The sequence below is a fragment of the Protopterus annectens genome, chromosome 13.part0 (genome assembly GCF_019279795.1).
Source record: "Protopterus annectens isolate FY-2018-M chromosome 13.part0, PAN1.0, whole genome shotgun sequence".
In the NCBI taxonomy this organism is placed as follows: domain Eukaryota; kingdom Metazoa; phylum Chordata; order Ceratodontiformes; family Protopteridae; genus Protopterus; species Protopterus annectens.
Genome location: NC_056747.1, coordinates 456970426 through 456993642, shown reverse-complemented (window position 1 = coordinate 456993642; position 23217 = coordinate 456970426). Strand labels below are relative to the sequence as shown.

The window sequence follows — 23217 nt, the reverse complement described above, 5'->3', positions numbered from 1 at the left end:
TAAGTGCTTAACTCAGCAATTTAATCACATACACTTTCATCTGCCTTGTGTCTATGCTTACAAAATAAATTTCTGTAAGCTTCAGGTGTTAACTTAAAAATTCCAATAAACATTGTTTAACTTTATCATAGTTTAAACAATCAGTATCACACAATTTAGAAATGGCAGTTACAGCTTTACCATGGAGTAAGGTGGTCAGGAACAATACCCAGAGCCCTTGGTCAGCATTATACTGTTTATATACTCTTTAAAATATATAAATAAAATTATCAAAACTATCACCCTCTGTAAACTGTGAACAGAATTTACTGACCTTTATTGCTTCTGGGGTTTGATTGTTCCATTCCCCATTACCTCCATGACCATGATGAAGAGTTAGCATCTCCCTCTCATGTTGGCACTGCATCCCGTTTTCTTCAGCCTCAAAATGCTGCAGTCTTTCATTTCTTCAGCCTTCAAATGCCACATTCTCTTTGCCGATTCTAATTCCAAACGTTTGGCCTCCAGTTCAAGTCTCTTGAACTCCAGATGGATTTTTAAGTCCTCTGAGGAAAAGGTGAACTGTCCTGTTTCTGAGGGCTGCAAATCCCCATCACCCGACACAGATAGGGCTGAAATCGTTTCCTCTTTAGTCAGGTTGGCATGCACCAGTCCTTTAGCTTCACATTCCTTGGACAACTGGTTCTTTGTCAGCTTGCCATAATCCTCTGCTGACAGCTTTGCTTGCTTTCCCTGACTAAACTAAACTAACCTAACAAAAAAATAAATAAATACAACTGTTGTGAAAATGAAACTGTGTATGTTTACCCTGTGGCTGCTGAGAGTACACACACCTTCAGTGACAACTGCCTATAGGCTATATAAATTAATTTAAGATCCCACCACTGCTCACCAATATGTGACCTCCCTATGCAGGGCCAGTGACAAAGGAGTCTCAATCCTCACCACGGACACCAGTGAGGGATGTTCACTTGGAACAAAAAATAGATATATATACAGTATTTCCAGATGCAGCTGTCTGCACCAATCACAATTTCGCTTAAGAGCACACAGGAAACACAGTCCGGTCCCGGGACTGGGGTTTCCCTCTCTCTCACAAGGCCCAAATAAAACTCCACACTGACAACAGCTGTAGAGTTGAGTCCTCAGCCAAGTGTTCCTAGCCAAGTCCTCCACCACCCTCTCTGTGAAACCAGTGCTCTGTATCCCTGTTCCAAGTAGCTGACACACACTCTTTGAGATTTGATTTTCTCACACACAGACACACACAGCTTTGCTAAGATATGTTATAACATCTGGAAGATATAAAACCTTCACCTTTCCAGGGTAGCAGTTAGTTCACCCCTAAGGACAATGCAGTAGGATTCCTAGTCCTGGTTTTCACAGACATTTCATCTCTGGATGCAGTCAGAACTGTAGGATACAACCTTTATGGCCTAAACCAGGTAATTTAATTTTAGACAATTTTTCAAATTTAGCTGGACTGAGATTAACCTCTTCTCTTCTAGTATCTTTTGTTATAATATATTCATTTCAGTAGTTACAATAGTCTGACATACAGGTGTATTTCTTTTCTGTCCAGCAGGACCCACTGTTGATACATTTTTAACACAAGCAACTTTACAAATACATTTTCAACACAAGTACCTGTACAAATCAGTTTGATAAATTACATGTAATTATTTACAAAACTTCAGCTTATTATACTAGCACTACCTCACATCATCACAATAACCATTAAATACATTGATTTTCATTTGTCCATCAGTTTTTTATTATTTTTGTCTTTTATTAACCAACCAAGTTGATAGATTCCAATTCATTTCTTCTTTTTTTCTAGAATTTTATTTTTCTGTATAATGCCCATTGCATCTTCCAATGTGTTAAAAATCATCTTTCCTTCTGGAAGGTGAATTCTTATTTTTGTTGGTAATAAGATCTGTGCTTTAATATTATTTTTCTTTAAGCTTTTGACAAGTGGAGTGCATGCTTTTTCTCTTTGATATCACTAATGTTGAATTGTATTTGTCAAATCTTATAGCATTTTCTTTCATTTTAACTGGCTAATTAGTCCATGCAGCTTTTAGGACTAAATCCTGATCTTGACATGAGAAATAATTTACAATCACTGACCTTGGTGAAGGTTTTTTTTTTTTAAAGATGAGTTAGAAAATGATCTGTGTGCCCTTTCAGTGCCGAAGGAAAAAGCTGCAGGCAGGTTCAAAGTTTTAGGCAACCAGGTACTAAGAAATTGAATCATACTATCTCCCTCTTCTTTTTCAGGAATCCTGTAAATCCTGATGTTATTCCTTCTACATCTGTTCTCTAAGTCTTCTATTTTTTTCTCAGAATAAGTTGTTTTGTTTCATAAGAAATTCAGTGTTATTCTCTTTTTCAAGTAATCTTCCATCAAAATTGGACATTGCTTGTTCTATACTCAAGATTTGTGATGATTGTTGTTTAAAACATTCGCTCAACACTTCAACTTGTTTTTACATTCCTCTTTAATACTGCCCATTTTGCTTTATAATTTATCTATATTTACTTACAATTCACTGATGTTACTTAGTATAGCCTGTATGTCTTTTTTTCGTAGTACTGTTCTGTACACTGGTCTTAGTGTGGCTCATTCTGAGACAATTGGTTCTTTCTAGTTTTCTTGACAGGAAAAAGAAATTGAAAGGGTTTCAAACTTGTTATTTTTTGTAGTAAATCTTTCAGCAGCAACAATAAATCCATCAAGTTTTGAAATGTAATATTTGATTTTTTTTTTTTAGTAAAAATCCTGTCAGAGATGTTAAAATGAAGAGCACCCCCCCCCCCAGCGATATTACTGTTTTTCTGTGGCCTCCAGAACCATGCACAGTACTCAGTGAGTAGCCTGACCAGTGTTAACAAAAGTATTATCTTTATGCTTCTGAGGATGCATCCCAGCATTCTGAGTGATGCAACTGCCCTGTCACTGTTCTTCTAGTGACCTACTACATGAGTGGTGAACATCCTTAAATCATTCTCTTTTGCCATCATCAGTTCCTCTCTCTTGACTAATATTTCACAGCTAATATTCCATCCAGATCTTTCATATGATCAAGGATAAACCTGCTGGCCAACACAAGACGTCCAGTTAGTTTCTTTTAAGAGGAATCATGAAGCAGCCGTTAAGAATCCAGTGCTTCTTTCAAATCTGAATTATCTCGGTGAGATTCATATTTCCCCTTGCAAACTAGTTTCTTTTCACTCCTCAGATTTGTTCTTTGAAATCTATCTTTCTGGTAATCTTTCCTGACAGAAAAAAAATGATTTGTAAGTTCTTATGTACTAAGAGTTTAGTCAAAAGTTTCAGGTGAATGAGGATTTTCTGAGAATGATTCCTTATTTTTCTTCCCACAGTGATCTATGTTGGAGGGCTTCCTGAGGATCAGTTCTCATTTCTTCCCCAATGTGGTCTCCAGGCTACCTCTTAACCAGTCCATTCATCTTCTAGTCATTTTCCTTGGAGGCTAAAACAGCCAAGTAATTATTCCATACTCTAGGCGTATATACATTCCAACTCTAGCTCTGTCAAAGGAGGGAGAAGGATCACTGTATGCTGGACCAGTTTTTCATTCTGTGTGCTCTAGGAAAGGGAGGGGAGAGCCATCAGATAAGCAAAGCAAGCATCACCTGAATGCATTGCTTACTGTCTTCAAAACACATCAGCCTTTTTAGTTACATGAATTAGGGTGTCTTGCTTCAGTTGTAGCCACTTGGATGCCAGTGCAGATTTTTAGAAAGCAATACTGCTCAGAGCTACATTCTTTAACCAGATCTCCCATTGAGAGGACAGCTCTTCAAAACCTTATCTTGAATGATTACTTGCCTAATTTTGTCTGCCTCCACCATTACTGATTTGTTAGCTTTTTGTGAAGTAGTTTCTTTGGCTGAACTCAGTACAGAAGTCTTCTTCAGGTAAGAATGCACTGATATTACTCACCATAAACTTTTAAATGTTTCTCTTTTTTCTGAAATTTGTCCTTTTTATACTATCTCAGCTCTATGACATCATTTTGAGCACTGCTCCTCTGAGAGTTGATATATACGTATATAACTAAATAAGGTTTTGTGCTTAATAGATCATACTGAAATGTTTAGTTATAAGAAAGTATACTGGTTCAACTGGAAGAAAGAATTAGGAATTTTGTTGGTGAATGTGACTGTTATTCAAGTAGTAAACTAGTATGTGTCAGAAGGGGATATAATTCTGTGAATATATAATTTGACATTTAGCAAAAAAAAATAATAATAATAATTTTGGTGGAAGAGCTATGAATATAGTGTATATTAATGCAGCAGTGTCAAACCCCATATTTTACCTTATTGGAGACCTGTCATTTATGTATTGTTTTACGGATGACCTCTTCAGAAATTTTCATTCACTTGCTGCATGGTATACAACCCATGGTCAGCCTATTCACATTGTTTAATATTGACATAACAGACTCTTCCTCCTCAAAAGAGAAGAGCTTCTTTCTAGAAGGCACATTACTAGCTTTCTTTTCCTTATCCATGTAGCATCTCAGGCTTGTTCCTGAAACCAGATTACTGAAATCATGTAACTGTTACATTAGTGAAAGTTAAACCACAGTGTAATAGTCTGATTTTGCTTGTCATGTTTCAAGGTCTATACTGTAGTTCTGCTCAAAATGGCCTAAAAGGGTCATTATCATGGCAGCCCATAGATTTTGAGAATTGAGTACAGACTGGCAATATACTTTGGCCATGTCATATAGTTTACTGGTGTCCATTGTCTGTTTTTAGAATGGTAAGTCATGTCAATTTTAAAAATGTCAGAATACCGCTATTAAAAAGTCAGTCTGTGCACAGTAATTGTGTTAACAAAATGTTGTAGCATGGCTGAACTACAAAGTACTTAACAAATGCATATTAGGTAAAACTGAATGCTTCTTAAAGAAAGTGGTAATGTATCAGTAATGTGGTCCCATGTCACGAAGAAAGAAGTCAATGAAGATACTACTGTATGTGTTATAAAAGTCATTTTGTTGTTAGAACAGCAGTCCTTACAATTCTGAATTTTTCATTTTGGGTCCTGAGAGTCTAGGAAAAATATGGGCAGAAATATAATACATGTAGTACTTTGGAAGAGTCATGCATACATGCTGTAAAATGTGCCACCAGTTCCTGTAACATGTTTCTCTGTTTTCAGGTATTACAAGAAGTCCACATCCCTCATCCTCATTGCATTTCCCCACAACTTCCATTCTCCCTCAGGCAGCCTCAACATACTTCCCTCATGCAACCATCCGATACTCCACGCACCTCAACCCTCAGGATCCCCTCAAGGACCTTGTCTCTTTGGCTTGTGACCCTTCCACTCAGCAGCCTGGGCCGGTAAGCCTTTTTGTATGTTGCCTTTTTCTTCTTCTTCTTCCTTTTGTTTTTATACTTGATTGGGCTGTTTCTGTAATTTAGAAGTCAGTGCATGAATCTGCAAGTAGATTTTGCACAAACAGCAGATTTGATTCATAGTTGAATTTTATTCCAGTGAACTCCATTACATGTATGTTGATAACTGTCAGCTATGTTGTGAGCTACCTCACGGCTTCGAGAATGTCATGTAAAACAAGCTTTATGAAAAGTTAATTGGGTAGAAAGGTAATGTATTTTTCTGTTGCTGCTTTGTAGATAGTTTACTGCTTTGACAAAAAGTCCTGTTTTAGAAGGCTGCTTGTATTAAATAAAAATATATTGCCTTTAATACACTACACCCTGCTATCAGATAAGAAACAGTGTTTTGATGTAAAGCCACAATTTCAGCAGGCTGTGTATATCTGTTTTAAAGTAAAATATTTATCTTAAAAGAACAGTTAGTATAGAGTACATTAAATTGGTAAACTGATAAATCTTAATTGTTCTCACTGTTATTCCACATAGAAACAAAACCAGAAGATGATATAAGACTAAAGGTAATGCCGAGATACAGTACTGAACAGATCAGTTATGGGAGATGTAGAGTTTGTTGTGCATTACTACAGAGAATCTCAGAACTTCTCTGCGGTATTGTCTTTAGCATTTCACTGTACTGGAACCGGTTCTGTTACACTTTGCTTGCTTTATTTTGGTTCTTGGGACTCTGACAAAAAGAAGTGAGACATGTTTTTCCCTTTTCTTTGAGTTTATGTTCCGTTTGAGTTGGTATGTACAGAGATGGGTAGTGTGGGGGCTTGCTTCCACATTGAAGAGTGTAGGGTGCATGCCTCCCTGCAAGAATAGATTTAGAGTATTTAGAATTATGCAGAATTTTGAAGGATTAGGCATTTTAGCTGTTATTAATCATGTGTTGCTTGAACACTATATGATTAATCATAGTAAACCCTTCAATTACATTAAGCTTCACCAAGCAGAAAAATAATATCAGTAAGTATATTTCTGTCATAACTTTTGCCACCTTCCAGCCAACACATCAACATACAGAAACAAAAGGAGGGGTATGTAAATATGAATTTTAAGCCATCTGAAAGGGGTGGTCATAGTACACAAGATGATTACACATACAGAGAGGGAGGCAGTGCAATCGTTCAGCTTCCTCTTTGACATTTTCCAGACAAACCATATGTATGTTTTTATGATGGTTGGTGGCACTGGGTGAGAGAAAGAGTGGTGCTAGTAAAAGTTGTGACCTACTGACCTATTGGTTTGCTTTAAAAGTAAGTTCAGCATCAACAAAGATTTCCAGCAATATGAAGAACCAGGGTTTGCTTTAAATGGCAGTGATACCTTGCCAATATTAAGCTAAAACAGGGTGCATTACAAACTGTATGAAGTTCAGGTACTCTGAGTTTACCACACTAAGGGTGGGTTTATATTATATGCTCGAAGAGACTTTTCTTCGAACATATAATGATCGACACCTAAAGAGCGAACGCTCTAAAGTGCGAATGGCCACATATGAGGAAAAAATTCAAGGGGCCGTACACAAAAAACACAAACTTCAAAACCCTAATCAAGAGGGGGACTTCACCCCCCCTCCACGCCCCCTAACTAAATATACCAACTTTGAGATCCCTCTACGTTGGGAAAAAAGGCAATTCCCGGTAATGGCCAAATGAATTTTTTCCCGAGGAAAAAAATTGAGGATGTGGCCATTCGCGCTTTAGAGAGTTTGTTCTTTAGGTGTCAATAATTATATGTTCGAAGAAAAGTCTCTTCGAGCATATAATATAGACTCACTAAGGGCAGTTAGTAGAAGAGCCCTCCAACTGTAACCCCCCTCCCTTATCCTGATGATTTTTACTCACCCTTCCTATTTTCAAGAAAGCAGGACAAAGTCCATAATCAAAGTCCTTAAAAAATAGACAACAGATTAAGTAAAAAATGTATTCTCCACCTGGTATTTTTAAAATTCCAGCACTTCCAATAAGGAAGTTATTGGCTTTTATTTTTAATTTTTATTACGTTTGGCATGCTACCCATTCAGTTCAAACATGCAGTGATACTGCTGCTACCAAAAACTCCCACTCCAAAGAGCCCATATCTCAAATCCCTGTCCATTTGCTAAGATATTTGAAAATCTTATTTACAAAGAAATCATTGACTGTATCTAGTAGTAGACCCGCAACAAGTGGTGTACCCCAAGGATCGGTCTTAGGGCCTCTACTGTTTGGGATATACTTTTCTGAGGTGCAAGCCAAAACCAGTGGTGTGTGGCTGACTAAGATTGCAGATGACTGCAAGTTGGGCACTGTCTTAAATTCCCCTAGTGATGTGAACATCCTCCAAGAAGGCCTTACCCAAATTAATGACTGGTGCCAGAAACATGGCTTCAAACTGAATGCCAAGAAATGTATCACTATCCACTTTGGGGAAAATGGCATCCCCACTAATTATCACATTAATAACAACTTACTAAGCACGGAATCAGTCGTAAGGGACTTGGGCACCCAGGTTGTTAGCAACCAGACTTTTGACCACCACGTTGTTTCTGTTGTACGGAAGGTTTCTACATGTCCCACCTCATAAATAAGGGTATTTCATCCAGGAACAAGGAAGTCATAACATCCCATCCCTGTAGGAAAAGCCAGGGTCTCAAGCACCTATCGTGTACAGATAGGCTAAAAGCCCTGTCCTTCTACTCAGTCTCATACAGACTGCTCAGTGGTGACCTGTGTCTGGCATACAAGGCCATCTCAGACCCACCCAGTTGTTGCATATCCATAAGTCAAACTCCACTCACTCAACCCAGATGCAAGGCCTCAACCTGGTCTGTGACATTAATAGAACTTGTTGGCGGGATAGATTTGTGTCCCAAAGACTTCACCATCTATGGAATAGACTCCCTCTCCATGTCAAGTAGAGTGCCTCTCTAGCCCTTTTTAAGAGAAACCTGGATGACTGGATGGGAAACAGAAAATACAACTCTGGGATCCCACCTGTGTCCCTGCTGGGCAGGGGAAACAGGTGCTGACTTTGTGGGAACATGGGTGAAATTCTTGGCTAGGTTTGTAAGGGCCTCCGGGCCAATAGCCTAGTATCATCCTATGAACCTATGTATCAGTAACTGTGGCCTATCATCAGATACACAGTATGAGTTTAAGGAGGGGGCTAGTACTGCAAAATTTATCAATATGATACAAACCTTCAAGTCAGTAAACCACATACTTCTACTTACTGATCTACAAAAATGTGAAATTTTGTCCTGTTGTTGTTGATTGGTTTATTTTTTCCCTTAAAATCAGAACATTTCAAGTTATATGTGACAATTACAGCAAAGATAGAGGGCACTTCCCACCTGGAGTTCTGCAAGGGTCAGTCAGTTTTGGGCCTATACAATTTTCTGTCTTCCTAAACAATCAAAGCATGGATCTACCTAACTTTAACTTACCATATATGCAAGTGAGCATCTTGCGTCTTAATTCTGACAAAACAATCCCCAGCTTGCAATTTAGTCTCTAAAGTGACATCAAAATCCCCTGGAACAAGGTATCACATAGTAAACTATCAGTCCCAAGAAGACAGCTATAACGTGTTTTGCTGCAGTGCATAAGTGGCAGGAAACAAAAGCTATTACACTAAATTATCCACTAAGTAATATAATTAATTATTCAGAACCCTGAACATAAATACCTTGCAGTTTGTGGACCCACCCTGTCATTTAAACGTTACACTGAGAAGACAATGGGCAAGGTATTCCATCAACTTAAATTTATTCGCAGGATATCTAATGCCAGATGCAATAACACCTACCCTAAGTGTACACTGTCTGTATTGAAGAACATCCCTACCACATTTTGTTGTGCTTTCTAATCACTCAAAAAGACTACACTAAGTGTACATGTAACCTGCACTTTGTGGTAACCTTTATGAATCCCAGTCAGTATTTAAAGCTGCAAGAAAATCAGTAGGAAAATTAAAATTAGGAGGAAGAAGGTTGTGAGTTGTGCTTGTGTTGTCTGTTCCCTTAGAACGGTGTACACTTGGTGTAGACATTAATAAATCCCAGGACTAGTCTTTCTTCTCAGAAGCAAGAAATTCAGTAGATAAAAAAGTATTGTTGCTAGAATTTGAATATTCCGATTGTCATCTCATCAAACTCCTCACACAGTACCAGAAAAATACTTCATGCTTATGAAATGATTTATAAAAAACAGTATTTACCAAGATTATTTATCCCCCACTCTGAAGGAAATATGGACCTCTTTGAAACTGACTACATGTATCGATCTGCAGTCATTGGACTGCATACTTATTTGCTGATCTCACTAGAGCCAGACACGTTGAAAGTTTTAAAGCACAAGGAGAAGAAAATGAAGATGATATGTTTGCTTAGTTTAGCAGAAACATTTTGGAATAAAGTGGTAATGGAAATCAAACTAGAAGTAGCTAAAAATCAGACAGCAACTGAAAGTGCCAAAAAACAAACAAAAAACAAAAAAAAAAGGAAAAGGACCAGAAGAGAAGAAAGAAAACTGAAAAGTGCATAGGTACTCCCTGCATCAGAATCCCTTGTGGAGACCAGGGATCCCTTGGGGGGGGGGAGTGCTATGTCAAAAGGACAGGAACAAATTGAATACATTGCAGTCCAAACTTTTGGCACTAATGGGCATAAGGGAGGCTGTAGGGCTCAAAGCAAAACCTGATTCCCCAGCTGACAGGTGAGGGCACAGTCAACTCTTTCCTGAAGGGAACAAATGGGCTGTCACTATAGGGAGCATATATGTCTGTTGGGGACCCTATAGCTTTATGATCAGTGGGAGTGACAGAGAAAAAAAAACTCTGTGTGTTGCTTTATTGTTTGTTTCTTAAGCAGGTAAGCAAACCTGGCTGTGGAAACTTTTTAGCTGCAACATTTCCCAGAGGCAGAGACACATTACAAATTATGGGATAGTGATGAAATAATTGTCATCTCAGTATTATAATCAGTTTATTGACTGCAGATATAGCATGCCACTAAGTGATGTCACCACACTGTCCTTTGATATGGGACAGTCCCAGCAACTACTTGGGGCAAAAGCTGTGACATTGTGTGATTTGCAGCTGTCTGTTAGTGCAAGCAGGGACAGATGAACTGAGTTGGCCCTTGACTAAATGATAAGCAAATGCACATCCAAAATACATTCTGGTGAACAGTTCAAATGACCAGGTGGAGCTTTCTGTCCTTGCCTCCTTTTATGTGCATCATATTCCCCCACACTCATGCTTATTATTGAGCAAATGCCTTCTTTTAGAAGTATTCATTATTATAATAATAATTATGTACTACCCTCTCAGTTCTGCCTACTTCAGTGTTTAAGGCATCTCTCATGATTACTTGCACCAGTAGCTATATCATATTTCCCTAGCATGTACATTTCCTGTAAAGGCGGCTGCGGTGGTGCAGTGGTTAGCATTGCCACTTCACAGCAAGAAGTTCTCCGGTTCGATCCTTGGCTGGGGTGCCTTCTTTGCAGAGTCTGCATGAACTCCCTGTGGTTGTGTGGGTTTCCCCCGGGTGCTCCGGTTTCCTCCCATATCTCAAAGACATACTGTAGGTGGATTAGATACTCTAAATTGGCCCTAGGCGTGAGTACATGCATGTGTGTGCCTTCTGTGGAAGGTTAGGCGCAGGCTGGCAACTCGACACCGTAAAACCCCACTGCCAATCATGAGCGGACAGGTGAGCCACTGTGGTGACCCCTAACTTGGAAAAGCCGAAAGAAGAAGTACATTTTCTGTAAAGCCAACATGCCAGTTCCCTTCCTTTCCTGTCTTTCTTACCACTTTCCTTTTCTTTCTGCATTACAACTTTTGTGCTTCCAAGTTATATAGCCAGTACCTTATGTGATGCTCCTGCACTGGCACAGTAATCAAGGAGCCTCAGTCCTCATCACTGGCAGCAGTGGGGAACATACACACCAGGAGGATGACAAGTGCCTCACACACATAAAATGCAGTTTCCCTTAAGAGCGCACACAGATCACAGTCAGTCTGGGGCTGGTTTCTCCCTCTTTCTCCAGAAACCCAATAAGACTCCCCACTGGCACAGCTATAGGGTTGAGATCTCAGCTGAGTGGCCAAGCCAAGATCTCCAGTACCCTCTCTGTCCAACCAGTGCTTTGTGTCCCTGCCCAAGTAGCTGACACACACACACACTTTGAGATTTGATTTAAATACAAACACATACACACACACCTGGGAAGGCTGACACAAGTTTACTAGCTATGACCCCTTTTGCCCAGACTATACGGTAGTTCCAACTGACACCAACCAATCTTTATCAGCTACTTTAAGGCCCTTAACAAAGGGTGTCCAGTCCTACTGTGTAATGTTAATATTAATCCAAATGGTAGTTTGACCAAGCACAAGACTATTTAGGAGTGGCATGTACAGTGTCACCAAATAGATATGCAAGTACTCTCAGATCTTAAATATCTCTAAACAGACCAGCCACAATTGAAATGTTTAAATATATTTAATAATAAATAATAAAATAACAAGACAATACTCAGTAAGTAATCAGTTACATCAGAGTTCAAAATCACAAGAAATATTTAAAACAACATTGCAGGGCAGTCTCAAATAAATAAAGAAAAGATCTAAGCTATAATTTACTATATTCCTATCTGAATTTAAAAGAGTTACTATGCCCTAAAAACTTACTTACAGAATAACAAGCAGGCAGAAGTGGTGATGAGCGTATGTTGTCAAATCAAAGGCAAATACAAAATGCCCTCTCTGTCTCTCTCAGAGAGTTCTTAAATTAATATCAAATATTGCTGGGTTAGCTTGGATGACTTCAGTTTTTGTCAACTGACTTTAGTTCCCTAGCTAAACCCCCATTGTCAGAAACTACCCACATTTAACATCTGTCTGTGAAAATACGTAGCCTTCAGATGTTTGCAACTGCTAGAAGATGTAAAACAATAAAACACTTACAAAACAACACAGAGAGTCCCCTAGTGTAGACCTCCTGTCTCCTGTTGACTGAAACTGAAAGATAACTTTTATAGCACAGTCGTCACCAAACAGATATGCAAGTACTCTAAAATCTTAAATATCTCTAAACAGACCAGCCACAATTGAAAGGTTTAAATATATTTAATAATAAATAATAAAAGAACAAGACAATACTCAGTAAGTAATCAGTTACATCAGAGTTCAAAATCACAAGAAATATTTAAACAACATTGCAGGGCAGTCTCAAATAAATAAAGAAAAGATCTAAGCTATACTTTGCTATATTCCTATCTGAATTTAAGAGTTACTATGCCCTAAAAACTTACTTACAGAACAACAAGCAGGCAGAAGTGGTGATGAGCGTATGTTGTCATATCAAAGGCAAATACAAAATGCCCTCTCTGTCTCTCTCAGAGAGTTCTTAAATTAATATCAAATATTATTGCTGGGCTAGCTTGGATGACTTCACTTTTTGTCAACTGACTTTAGTTCCCTAGCTAAACCCCCATTGTCAGAAACTACCCACATTTAACATCTGTCTGTGAAAATACGTAGCCTTCAGATGTTTGCAACTGCTAGAAGACATAAAACTATAAAACACTTACAAAACAACACAGAGAGTCCCCTAGTGTAGACCTCCTGTCTCATGTTGACTGAAACTGAAAGATAACTTTTATAGCACAATCGTAAAACAATTTAATTTCAACTATTTTCTTGATGTTTTGCAAGTTAACCCTCTATGATCAAGTTTCCACTGTTAAAACATATACATTTACACAATTATAATTGTTTATATACATTTCTGTTCTAAGCCAGCAGGGCATGCTGTGGTTAAATTTTAGCTCAGTATATAACATACAGTTCTAACACAGTTGTAGCACAAGCATCTTACATGAACCATATTGGCATTCACAAATGACACATAACCACTTACAAAATTCCAGATAGCTGGGCTGGCAGTATTTCCTTTTGCCACACTTCTATATAAATTATATTAATATTTTCAAATTACATAAAATTATTTACAAAATTCCAGCTAACTGGGGTGGCAGTACTTCCCTTTGTCACACCTTGATTCCGAGATAGAAGTTTTCTATTAGAAGTTCAAGAGTCGATGTTATGAGTCCAGACACTTTGAAAGTTAAACTCCTATTTCTGAAAAAACTGTCAATTCTGAAACATGCTGGTACAATTTTAAAACAATTTTGCAGGGAAGACTTCACCCCCATACCTCCTCTATTTATACATGCTAACTCTTGAGAGCTCTATATCTTGAGGAAGGCAGAATAATCCCAAGACACCATAGTTTCTGGGTTACCATATACTCCCCCTAAGAGCACCTACATGTTTGCTGTTCCAAGGATAGTACTTCAGATCCTGACCTTAAACGTGTACCCTGGCTGGCTCATATCTGTTATAATTTACTTTATTCTGTGTTCCATCATTCTTACTTGCATTTCTCATTTAGCCTTTCTTTACTAACTATGTTCTTCTAGTAGTGTTTATGATAACCATAATTATACCTTTACCTCCCAGCTTACGTATAATGCTTATATTTTTCCTTCCCAACTAACTAGTCAGTTCTTTTTCAAACCACTTCATATTTGGACTTCCTCAAGTGTTGTAACTTTGCACTTTTTGTTCACAGAACTCCCATCTGTCCATTTCCGTCTTGACATTTCACTGAAGTAATTCACAGCAGTAAAGAAGCACTGCTTTCATCTTTGAGCTCAGACATAGCACTTGTAGATTCCACCTATAATAATTGTTTTTTTTCCATTCTCCATTCATATACATTGTTTCACTAGTGTTTACCACCTTCAGTTTTGTAGCTTTATACTGTCAGCTCTCAAGAAGAATGGTACCTTGATCTAGTTTGTGCTTGTTCCTTGTAGTTTTCTTTGTAACCAGGGACTTCTCTGCTGATCCATGTTATTTATCCAGATCTTTTTTCTTATTTCTCTGTGTTCTCTCATGTGACAGATTCTGTCATTTCTCATGAATTACATCTATTTACTCTTTCACACTTCAGCACTTCTTCTGACTACTGGAAGATCTGACTCTTTACCTTTTTTCTTTTCAGACTTTAGCCCCTACTTCTGCTTCTTTCCAGCAACATGTTTTCTTTTTGACAGAAATCTCCATATCTCACCCATTTGCATGAAGTATGCTCATTCAGTGATTAATACAGACAGGTAGGCTTGAGGCTAGATATGCTGTCCTGGTGCATTTTTGGTGATGTTATGATGTGCTGTGCTAGAGGGCATACATAAGCTTCAGAGAAAAAAAGCAGACAAGTTGGAGTAGAAAGCAGACAGTCTCAGTTCTAGGACCACAAAGGAGGGTGCTATTATAGATCATCTGAAGTGATAAGAATGTATCTGTTATTTTCTGTGATTTCTTCTTTCAGTGCAGAGAGTTCCATATAGCACTGTTCTTGTCATCTGTACTCTAGCCATTTATTGCCCCATTCATTACATATATGTTGTTGCTTATTTATTTAAAAGTTGAGATCATCAAATTGTAAGCGTAATAATAAAGTCTTATAAATGTTAATTCATGCAATAGACAGGTTATTTTAGATGTTTCAAACAAATTGTGTTGCTGTAAAGAACTAAACAGAACTAGCTAAACAAATTAACTGTATGCAGTATATACAAAGTATGTCATATATTAACAATATTCGAGATTCATAAGATGCTAATAGGTCATTATAATACAAACATTTACTATGTACTTTGCTAACTTAATGTAATGAATTTTTGTAATGTTTGCCCAAAAGCATTTCTGATTTAGGCAAAAATGTATAATTGTTTATGACAGATTTTGATGTTATTAAATTGGTATTAAAGTTTTTGACATGATTTTCCTTTGGTAATGTAATGTATTCTGAAAAGGGTAGAGCAGTAGACCTTTTCTAATTACTTGTAATTTCTTTTTTTGCTACAGATGATAGAATCTAAAGAAGAGGGTATTAATCTCTATGTACACAAGATGGGACTGGAGAATTATATAGTATTAGTCAACTTTATATTTCAGATTTGTCAAACTGTAAAGGTTGTGCAAGGGACCGAAAGCAATTCCAAACTGATGTAAGAGAATGCATTATATAATATGTGATCCCAGTCAGCCTCAAGTTGTATCTCCAACACATATTGTGTGTGTGTGTGTGTGTGTGTGTGTGTGTGTGTGTGTGTGTGTGTGTGTGTGTGTGTGTGTGTGTGTGTTTTCTATTTCCTTATTTCGCTATATGCTGAAGTGTATAGAAATCTTGATGTAAATATTTCCACTTATAAATCTTCCAAAAGGGAGATGTAGTTTTATAAACTGATTTAAAAATTAAAGTTTTATAGTGATCTGTTTTAACTATATTTTCCTTTTTAAAAAAAAAGTTTCAAAATTAGTTTGTTATTAGTTTGAATTAAAACCTTGTAAAGATCTGATAAATCTGATTTAATGTTTATAAGATAAACTAAAGAAGTGTATCCTATACCTTTTTAGGTAATTTGCCGAATCAGTTAATGTCATACTTAGCTATTTGTAGTCAGAAGATTTCTCACACCACATATTATTAACCATTATTTAGACAACAATGTACAACTGTTAGTGATGTCCTCTATTGTCATGTCTTTTATACTGTCTAAATTATTACACCAGTGTGCAAATTATTTTCTTCTGCAGTTTAACATTATGTCAAAAGTGATCCATCGACTATCACTTTTTCCATCTTTTGCACATGGGCTTAGGATGCCACTTCAACAGTGACAATCATCCAGAGCCATGGTCCACATTGCCAGGTGGCTAGCTCTATCATGGAATTATATCAAAACGTATACCTTCTATAAAAGCAGTAGTTGCAGAAAAATGAAACACTGTAAAGATCCTTTTTTTCCAAACAAGAATGTTCATAAATGTAGCTTTACAATTATTTCCTACATCATCATCATCACCACCAACCCCCTTTTTCCCATTTTTTCTAAATGGGGTCAGAGTGTTATGTCACTTGGCACCATCTCTCCCTATTCAGTGCCATTGTCTTACCTTCTTAGATACTCATCCTGCCTGTCACAGGTATTCTCTCACACAATCCATCCATCTCTTTGCTGGATGCTCTTATTTCCCCTTGCCTTCTTCCTGTCTGCCCCAAATCATCTACACCTGATTGTCTTCTGCTTTCCTGCGCATGTCTAAACCACCATAATCTGTTCACACTGACCTTTTCTGCAATTGGAGCTACTTTGGCTTCTGCTCTTAAGTCCTCATTTCTTCATCTGTTCCACAGTGTGCATTCTGCTACCCTTCTCAAGCATTTTATCTCCATCACCTCTAGCTTCCTTAAGTGCTCTGCCTTTACTGGCCAGGTGTCTGTACCATACAGTAGACTAGTTGCACCATTGTTGTGTAAACCTTTTTTGGCATTCTTCTGTCATATACTACCCCTAACACTCTGGGCCAGATGGCTGCAGCCCCTCTGATTCTAGCTTTAAACTTCTCATTCAAACTTCCCTTCTCCTCAACTACCCCTCCCAGATGCTTGAAGCTATTAACCTGTTCTACTATTTTCCCTTCCATCTCAATTTTCAGCTTCTTCTGATTTCCCCATTCACTGCCATTATAACTTTCTTGTCTGTGCTCAGTTTCATCCCATGTGCCTTCAGTTTTGCATTACATTTCCCTACTCTCTGCTGAAGTTCTTGCTCAGAGTCTACCTATAATGCCACATTATCTACATATAGCAACTTTGTTGATCTGTCCTCTCTGACCTGTTTGCTAATGTAGTCCATCACCAGTATGAACAGCAGTAGTCTCAGAGATGAATTCTTTTGCACACCCACTCCCACTGGGGAACCCCTCTGTGAGACTGAACACTGTTCATACTTGAGTCATTGGATCTTTGTATATAGCTTGCAGTAATTCTACCAATGTTTCTATCAATGTTTCTGGGATTTCATACCACTATAGGGATATCAAAATTAGCTTTCTTGGTACCTTGTCATATGCTTCCTCCAAGTCTAGGAATGCCCAGTTGGACTCTTTCCTCACTTCTAGCTTCTTTTCAAATATCTCATCCTACAAACATTGGGTCAGTGTTGCTGTATCCTGATGTGAACTCAGCTTATCTCCCATTTTACTTTATATTACTGTGTGTATTCGTTTATCATTCATCCTCTCCAGAACTTTCATACTGTGTGATAGGAATTTGATTCCTGTGCACTGCTCACAGTTGTGAATGTCCCCTTTGCTCTTGAACACTGACACTAATATACTTATTCTGCAATCATCTGGGATACAGCTTCCTCGCCATACTGCTATGAGTAACCTCAGGAGCAGTTGCTCCCCTATCTCATCCAACATCTTGATCATATCTGCTGTGACCTCATCTGAGCCTGCTGTTCTTACTACTTCTAGGGTGGTCTTCTCCTGTTCTTTCACTGTAAGTTGTGTTCGGGGTAGTACAGACTCTGCTGGGTCTTCTTCATTAAGAAGCTGCTGAAAATACTTCTTCCATCTGCCTTCGATGTCCTGTGGATAGTGAGATAGTTGTTGCAGGCTGTGGTGGGAAGGGTGTATGTGCTGCTATTGGCCATTGTGTACCTGGATTAAATTCCAGTATTCCTGGGTCAGTATAAACTACTGGCCGGCCAGTGTCTAGTTGCCCAGCTTTGTGTTATAAAGACTTCTCTCAAAATGTCGTATCAACTATAATACTAAAGGAACTATACCATGCTATAATTGTTCTTGCTGTTCAAGTATTTGTCATTCTAATGTGTTTGTTCACCCTGTGAGTAGGAGAAAATTTACATTTAATTGTACTGCTACTTGTAATACATCTTTTGTTGTGTATCTGGCTACCTCCACATTATGTTTAGGATTTTATATAGGGAAATTAGCTAGAAGATTACGTGACAGTATAGTAGAACACAGATCAGACATATGTAGGGTATACAGACTAACTGTCTAGCAAAGCATGTACAGGAACAGGGCACCTCACATCAGTTTGTATTTAGGGTTATGGAATCTTTATATCCCAATATTAGACATGGTGACATTATTAATAAACTTGATACAAAGAAATATGAATGGATTGTTCATTTACAAGCTGACATATATCATGGTTTAAATAAACAGGTGACTCTTAAACCTATTTTAAAATTTAAACAACAAATGATTAAGTAAAAAACCTTGGTTTATGCTTAGAGTTTTAATTTGTGATTTTATTTTTGCTATTACTGTTATCCTTTTATAGATTTTTTTTATGCCATAAATACATTTTTAATGGACTTTCCTATCTTAATTAATGTGTTTGTGTGATAGGATGGGCTGTGTCACATGTTCTAATGTTAGTATTTAAATGGATGCTTGTTTTTTAATCATTTGAAACACTGAAGAAGGACTTGGTGTCTGAAAGCTTTGTTATTTTGAATAAATGGTTTGCATTGTGAAGCATGCTTTGCAGTTTTTTCATTTGCCTCTTCCTGCTACACTTCACTTAACCAACCTGCACATCTTTGATATTTGGGATTTTGCTTAGTTTTTGGTGAGCAGGTGGACGCTGAACTGATTTACTGAATTTACCATGACACAGCCTACCATTATATCAACAGGCTCCATGGGTAGGTCTCTGCATTGAATATTACAGCGAGAAAATCCATTAATAAATCACACTGAATCTTTGATGAATGCAGGTGTGAGTGCTACCTCGGTAACATCTCAGAGGGAAAAATTTCTCTCCAAATCCAGACCCTGGAGCGAAAGGTAAAAACTTTTAAAAAGTTACAGTGTCAAAGTTTTAGTTTTCTTGCTTACATAGAACTGGATATAGTTCCACATGGGGCTACATTAACTAAATATGCCCTCATACGGAAATACCTACCCAGAACTTCTTAAAAAATGGCAAGAACTAAATATTAAACTGGGCCTAAACTATATGATGTTGATGAATGATTTTTTTGCTAACATAGAACATGAACTGTGCTCTGAAATAGAAGCATTAGAAAAGCAATTGCCCAGTTCCTCTTTTTTTAATGAGTACATTTCCCTTTATGAAGACATGCTAACACGTATGTGTAGCTTGGACAATCAATTGGAAATTACAAAAAAGAAGAAGCTCCAACGTTGATGACTTTACTAATGGCTGGATGTTTTCCTGGCCCAAACGAACTGTTATTAAAAATTTTACTGTTGCACGATCTAGTAAGGGCTCGATGTACCAGCTAGATAGTTTCAAGCCCTTATCCAATTAACAGAATTCAGCTGTTTCTGCTGTAACATCATTGGACTGTGAGCCATCTTCCACCCAATCACAGAGTAAGCGGGACTTCCTGGTGATGTCACCTACTATAAATCGAACTGAAGATGCTTCCCAGAGAGAAAGAAGTAGAGTGGATTCGAATACTTCTGAAACTAATAAACTAAACAACTTGAAACTAGTTTGGCTTCTTCTTCTGCTTTTTTAGGCAAAAACTTTCGGGTGACAGTGAATCTACTGGAACAAATTCATGTTCAGAAGCAGGACTTAACCAGGAAGCGCTCGCAATCATGCGGGCGACCTAGAAATGGACCTACAACTCGGAGTAGAATGAACAAGCATCAGTAAGTGAAACTGAAGCTGTGAATGGGGTTGTGGTAAATATGTAGAGTAATATAAATGAAAAACGACAGTGTGCTTAATTTATCAATTTATGAACTCACTAATGCAAACATTTCGCTATTATCACGAGGCATTAAGTTTGTTCCAGCTGGAGTGGACAATATAGTTAATGCAATTACTGATTTGAAGGTTTTTACTCGAAATATGAATTTGAAGTGTATTTTTACAGACTGTAGCATGGTTATGTCAGGTGCTTGTAAAAGAAATAGTACGTTTATACCAATAGGTGACCCTGTTATTACTGCTTTTAATAACATCTGTGAAAAACAGATTTGTGAGTTGTATGTACTGAATTATTTTAAAAAGGTGTATAATCTGACACTGGATGAATTTAATGCTCTTAAAATTCTATAGGAGAATGAAAATTTTGTAATAAAAGAAGCAGATAAGGGAGGCTACATTGTATTAATGGATTTATGTAATTACATCATAGCAATGAATGATTTCATTTCTGACACACAAGTGTTTAAACTTATTAATGATAAGGGGGTTAATTCAATTATTAGTAAAATCAACATTTTTATGATTTACAACCAATGAGTGATATAGACTGAAACACTTTTAATTATTTTACTGTAGCATGCCCAACCATCTCGATGTTATATGGGCTACCAAAGGTTCACAAATCCCCCCATAACCCACCAATGAGTCCTATTGTCTCTGATAAAGGATGGATAAAAGAGCCCTTATCAGTATATTTACAGAATATATTAAAAGCTTATCTAAAATATGTGCCTAGTTACATTAAAGATACAGGTGATTTCTTAATGAAGCTATACTAATGGTGAGATATGAATACAGTAACAGATTTCTTGTTTGTAATATTTGATATTAAATCTCTGTTTACTGTAATCCTGAATACATATGGTATAGACCGAATAAGGGAAATTCTGACGGAACATGGTCAGTACTCTGTGAGGGAGATTGAAACGTTTTGTGATCTTTTGGAATTGGTATTAGAAAATCGATTTATTTTTAACAAACAGATATCATCAGACATCAGGGGTGGCAATGGGCACTGCTGTAGCAAATACATATACTAATTTGACTCTGAGTAAATGGGAGGAAATTAGTATTTATGGTGAGAGTAATATATATTGTTTGTTTGTGTCTTTCAGCTTTTCCCAGTTAGGGGTCGCCGCAGCGGAACTCCAGTCCGCTAATGATTGGCAGCTGATTTTTACGTACCGGCTTGCCAGGCCTGACGCACAACCTTCAACGAAGGTACGCCCATTCACGCATGTCTCCACGCAGAAGATGCTCTAGCTGAGAATCGAATCGGACAGCGTCTTACTGTGAGGCGACAACGCTACCATGCCTCAAAAATTCTTTTTTACAAACGGTTTGTCAACGACATTTTTTTAATTTGGGGAGGTGATAAAGATGACTTGAAGGATTTCCTTACATACTTAGGTCAGACCACTGATTTTCTAAAATTGGAGATGACTGTGTCTGACACTGGAATACATTTTCTAGATGTCCGGGTTTTTCTAACTGCTAATGGTTTGGATACCTGTATGTATAGGAAGGATATGCATGCAAATAAATACCTTCATAAGAAAGTACAGTTGTGTACACTTACCATAAATGTAGATGTTCGAGTGTATTCACTGTTGCAGTCATTACATTTGGGTAATCTGCTGGCAGGTTGCCCTCAGTCGGCCTGAATTCCAAAGTCTTGGGTCCTGTGTCGGTTGCTGTCTTCTCTTCCATGATGTCAGGTCATCAGGGGTATAAAACATGCAGCCGATGCCATTTTCTTTAGTTTTTCTTTGCCCCCCCCCCCCAATGTCAGGTGCCCCTAAAAAGGTATCCAAAAAGAAATATATATATATATATATATATATATATATATATATATATATATATATATATACACACATACATATATATACATACATATACATACATATATATATATATATATATATATATATATATATATATATATATATATATATATATATATATATATATATATATATATATATATATATATATATACATGCATCAATTTAAACTTTACCTTCATCTACAAGCAAATACACCACATAGGTTGTAGAATATAGAAAAGGAAAGATAAACTCCAGAATGATAGGGGGATGGTGGGAGGGTAACCTGGACTGCAACAGTGAATACACTCGGACATCTACATTTATGGTAAGTGTACACAACTGTACTATGTTCTTCGTGTTTCACTGTTGCAGTCATTACATTTGGGTAGAATCTCAAAGCTATGGTTAGGAGGCTGGAGCTAAAAAGCATTAGGTGTGGCTATAAGGCCCTGCAGAACTGCAGTAGCAAAACCTGCCCTGGACTTAGAGTAGAGAGGCAAATGATAATGCTTTGTGAAGGTGTGACCAGAACACCAAGTAGCAGCCTCTAGAATGTCTTTGGTTGGTACTCCTTTGCGAAAGGCTGCTGAAGTAGCCGTAGCTCTGGTGGAATGAGACCTAATGCCCTTGGGAACAGGTTTACCATGGTGTAGGTTGCAGAAATGGATGCAGTGGCTTATCCACTTTGAAATTGTCTGCTTTGAAATAGCCTTTCCTTCTGATCCTGCAGCATATGACACCAGTAATTGCTCAGTTTTTCTTAGAGCTTTAGTCCTATTCAAGTAGAATCTTAGCTGTCTGTGTACGTCCAAGGCATGCAGAATTCTCTCCCCCTTGTTCTGCGGATTTGGATAAATGGTTGGCAGATGAATAGTTTGGTTAAGAGCCGCACTGGAAACCACCTTAGGCATAAAAGTAGGATTTGTCCTCAGAGACACCCTGTCCGGGTAAAATATGATAAAAGGCTCAACAGCCATGAGGGCCTGTAGCTCTGAAACTCTTCTTGCTGAAGTAATTGCTAGTAGCAGAGCTGTTTTCCATGATAAAAACTTTATATCAGCGGTAGCAGCTGGTTTAAATGGAAGCAGGGTGAGCTTTTCCAACACATAATTGAGGTCCCATGCAGGTAATGGTGATCTTCTAGGAGGCCTTACATTTTTGGCTCCTCTAAGATACTGCTTTAGTAAAGGATGAGAAAAGATTGGTGGCTCTGTATTGTAATGAGCCGAAATGTCAGAGGCATGGATTTTAATTGATGAGAAAGATAGGCCTTTGTCAAGCATCTCAGTTAAGTATTGTAAT

General features: G+C 37.7%; 1 protein-coding gene across 4 annotated transcripts in view; it reads left to right on the top strand.

Moving 5' to 3' along the window:
• The window catches only part of NFIC (nuclear factor I C), a 1851273-nt gene that overhangs the window by 1496430 nt on the left and 331626 nt on the right, over positions 1-23217 (top strand). For all 4 annotated transcript variants that reach the window (XM_044054106.1, XM_044054104.1, XM_044054105.1 and 1 more), the window contains exon 8: positions 5204-5388. In XM_044054106.1, the coding sequence (XP_043910041.1) occupies positions 5204-5388 (185 nt within the window). The remainder of the gene's footprint in view (positions 1-5203; positions 5389-23217) is intronic.